The 3,538-nt window shown below is 52.9% G+C and overlaps 1 protein-coding gene across 1 annotated transcript in view; it reads right to left on the reverse strand.

The window, feature by feature from the left end:
- The window catches only part of LOC108315775 (phospholipid phosphatase 2-like), an 11,322-nt gene that overhangs the window by 1,069 nt on the left and 6,715 nt on the right, over nt 1-3,538 (reverse strand). Inside the window, exons 3-4 of the mRNA XM_017545311.2 lie at nt 964-1,021; nt 551-727 (exon numbers count right to left, since the gene is read on the reverse strand). Of these exons, the coding sequence (XP_017400800.1) occupies nt 551-727; nt 964-1,021 (235 nt within the window). The remainder of the gene's footprint in view (nt 1-550; nt 728-963; nt 1,022-3,538) is intronic.

Consider the following 3,538-nt stretch of genomic DNA (forward strand, 5'->3'; position numbering starts at 1 on the left):
CCCAGAGGAGAAATGGGGGGAAAAGGGGGTCCCAGGAAAGGACTAGGGTTGGGGGAAGGAGTCTCAGGGGAGGAAGGGGGGGAAGAGGGGTCCAGGGATGGACTGGTGTTGGGGGAGGGGTCCCAGGGGAGGATCTGGGAGGAAGGAGGGGTCCAGGGAAGAACTGGTGTTGGGGAAGAGGTCCCAGGGGAGGAATCAGGGGAAGGAGGGGTCCAGGGAAGGACTGGAGTTTGGGGTAGGGGTCCCAGGGGAGAAATGGAGGGAAGGAAGGGTCCCAGGGAAGGACCAGGGTTGGAGGAAAGGGTCCTAGGGGAGGAATCGGGGGAAGAATGGGTCCCAGGGAAGGAGGGGTCCAGGGAAGGACTGGAGTTTGGGGTAAGGGTCCCAGGGGAGAAACGGGAGGAAGGAGGGGTCCCAGGGAAGGACCATGGTTGGAGGAGGGGGTCCCAGGGGAGGACTCCCTGCGGCAAGAGTGTGCAGGGAACGGCCAGCGTTGTGCAGGGAGTGGTCTCTGGACAGCACAGGGGGTGAGTCAGGGTCAGAAGCTCACAGTGAGGCCAGCCACCAGCGCCCCCTGCAGGAGGCCAGCAACGACGTCGCTCCAGTGGTGTTTGTGATCAGACACGCAGGTGTAGCCCACATAGAGGGCAAAGGCCACCAGGAAGAACTGGACCGTGGGCCGCAGCAGCCGCGCCCACTTCCAGCAGAGCCGCGCCTGCACGTAGAGCTGGGACGGGAGAGGGCGCCTCAGACTGTGCCCTGCCAGGCACTCCCACGCCCACTGCACAGATGGCAGCTCCGAGGCCGGGGTCACAGAACCGGCCAGCCCAGGGCGTCCTGTCTTTACAAACAAGTCAGTGAGCGCCCCCATCACCACCACGACCCACCCATTTTACAGCTGGAAAAACCGAGATCCAGGGAAGGGAGTGACTTGACGGGCGAGCCCCAGAGAAACGGACTCACCGCCAGGAACACTACGCAGTACATCCCAAAGGAGGCGTGTCCCGAGTAGAAAGACAACCTGAGGAAGGAGAGGCAGCAGGCCGGAGGGCAGGTGGCTCACTCGGCATCTTCCAACCTCCCCTCGCCCCCATCCCTCCCGCAGAAGGGATGGTTCAACACGGGAGCTGCCAACGTTACAGGCCACCAAATCCCAGGAGCACAGGCTGCTCAGTTATCTGATGATGGAATCAGAGTCTCCAGTTGGGGCTGTGGCATAAGACGCCTCACCCGTGAAGACTCTGAGGCCTGAACCCAACACCCAGGGCAAACGGTAGTGTCCAGCAAGCAGGCAATGCCGGTTTCGTTTTCACCACGTTTCTTTTGAGCATTTTCTCCCATCTGTGGAACTGAGGGGAGATTTATTTTTATATAAATTTGAGATTCCGTGAAGGACATGAATGAAACACAGAAAACAGGAAGCAACAAAAAACTGGCAAAAAAAGTCACAATTTTTTTTTTTTTTTTTAAGACGGGGTTTCACCGTGTTGGTTAGCCTGGTCTTGAACTCCTGACCTCAGGTGATCTGCCCACCTTGGCCTCCAAAGTGCTTGGATTACAGCGGCGAGCCACCACATCCAGCCACAATCAACTTTTTTGGACCTAATCAAAAGCTTGCAGTAAACAGAGGAACACATGATTAATATAATCCAGTTGAGGCTGGGCACATTGGCTAAGGCCTGTAATCCCTGCACTTTGGGAGGCCAAGACAGGCGGATCACAAGGTCAGGAGATCGAGACCAGCCTGACCAACATGGTGAAACTCCGTCTCTACTAAAAATACAAAAATTAGCCAGGTGTGGTGTCACATGCCTATAATCCCAGCTGCTCGGGAGGCTGAGGCAGGAGAATCACTTGAAAACCTGGGAGGTGGAGGTTGCGGTAAGCCAAGATCACGCCACTGCCTGGGCGACAGAGCGAGACTCCATCTCAAAAAAATATAAAGATAATCCAGTTGGATCTCAGAACAAACAGCTTTGTGGCTTTTTAACTCATCCTGGTCCCTCTCCCACTGCCTAGACTGTGGTGGCCTGAGGGTAACAGACCACATGCCCAGCACAGGTTCCAAGAAGGGGCCTTATTTGCAACTGCGACCTGGGGTATATGGCTCAAGGGCTGGTCTTGATCTCACCCAACTGGACATTCTCCCAGTGCTGAGGTGCTACCTGGAGGACATTTGTAGGAAACGTTTACAACAAATTTGTTAGTCTCTGCTGCCTGAGGGCCACAAGAGCAGATGAGGCAAAAAACAGATGAGCCAAACAGCGTAGGAGGAAAGGCCAGGGAATAAAACGCTCTGGGGAATGAAGGTTTGGAACCTACAAGACCAGAGCGGTCTAGCTCTGCACAAGCAGGAAGTGAAAGTGAAGGCAGAGAAAACCTGTTTCACCGTGGAAGGGATGACCCCACAGCCACGCAGACCCCTTCTACAGACTCGGGAGTGTGTTGTGGGTTTTTTTTTTTTTTTTTTTTTGGTTCCAGATGTTTAAAGACATCTCTGTCCTATCACTAGCTGACCACCAGGCTAAAAGAACAAGAGGAGATGGCCAATCATGACAAAAAACAGAGACTTCACAATCAGAAAAGTCATTAAATAACCACTGCAGCAAACAGTAAGAACACACCCCGGGGAGGAGGGAGACTCCTATTTCCAGAGTGACCGCATTATAGTATTCTAAACACACAGTTTAAAACAAAATAAAATAGGTCGGGCGCAGTGGCTCACGCCTGTGATCCCAGCCCATTGGGAGGCTGAGGCAGGCAGCTCGCCTGAGGTCAGGAGTTCGAGACCAGCCTGGCCAACGTGGTGAAACCCTGTCTCTACTAAAAGTACAAAACTTGTCCAGGTATGGTGGTGCATGCCTGTGATCCCAGCACTCAGAAGATTAAAGCAGGAGAAGTGTTTAAACCCAGGAGGTGGAGGTCGCAGACAGCAAAGATTGCACCACTGCACTCCAGCCTGGGTGACAGAGTGAGACTCCGTCTCAAAAAAAACAAAGAAAATAGGTCAGTTAAGAGTATTCAGCTGGGCCAGGCACAGTGGCTTATGTCTGTAATCCCAGCACTTTGGGAGGCTAAAGTGGGTGGGTCATCTGAGATCAGGGGTTCAAGACCAGCCTGGCCAACATGATGAAACCCCATCTCTACTAAAAATACAAAAAATTAGCAGGATGTGGTGGTCCATGCCCATAGTCCCAGCTCCTCAGGAGGCTGAGGCAGGAAAATCACTTGAACCCAGGAGGCAGAGGTTGCACTGAGCCAAGATCATGCCACTGTACACTGCACTCCAGCCTGAGTGACAGACAGAGTGAGATTCTGTCTCAAAAAATAAAATTAATAAAAATAATAAAAATGAAAATACAAAAATTAGCCGGGTGTGGTGGTACACACCTGCAATTCCAGCTGCTGGGGAGGCTGAAACAGGAGAATTGCTTGAACTCAGGAAGTGGAGGTTGCAGTGAGCCGAGATCAAACCACTGCACTCCAGCCTGGGCAACAGAGCCAGACTCCATCTCAAAAAAAACAAAAACAAAACAAA

Source organism: Cebus imitator, unplaced genomic scaffold (assembly GCF_001604975.1).
Source record: "Cebus imitator isolate Cc_AM_T3 unplaced genomic scaffold, Cebus_imitator-1.0 Scaffold179, whole genome shotgun sequence".
Classification (NCBI taxonomy): Eukaryota; Metazoa; Chordata; class Mammalia; order Primates; family Cebidae; genus Cebus; species Cebus imitator.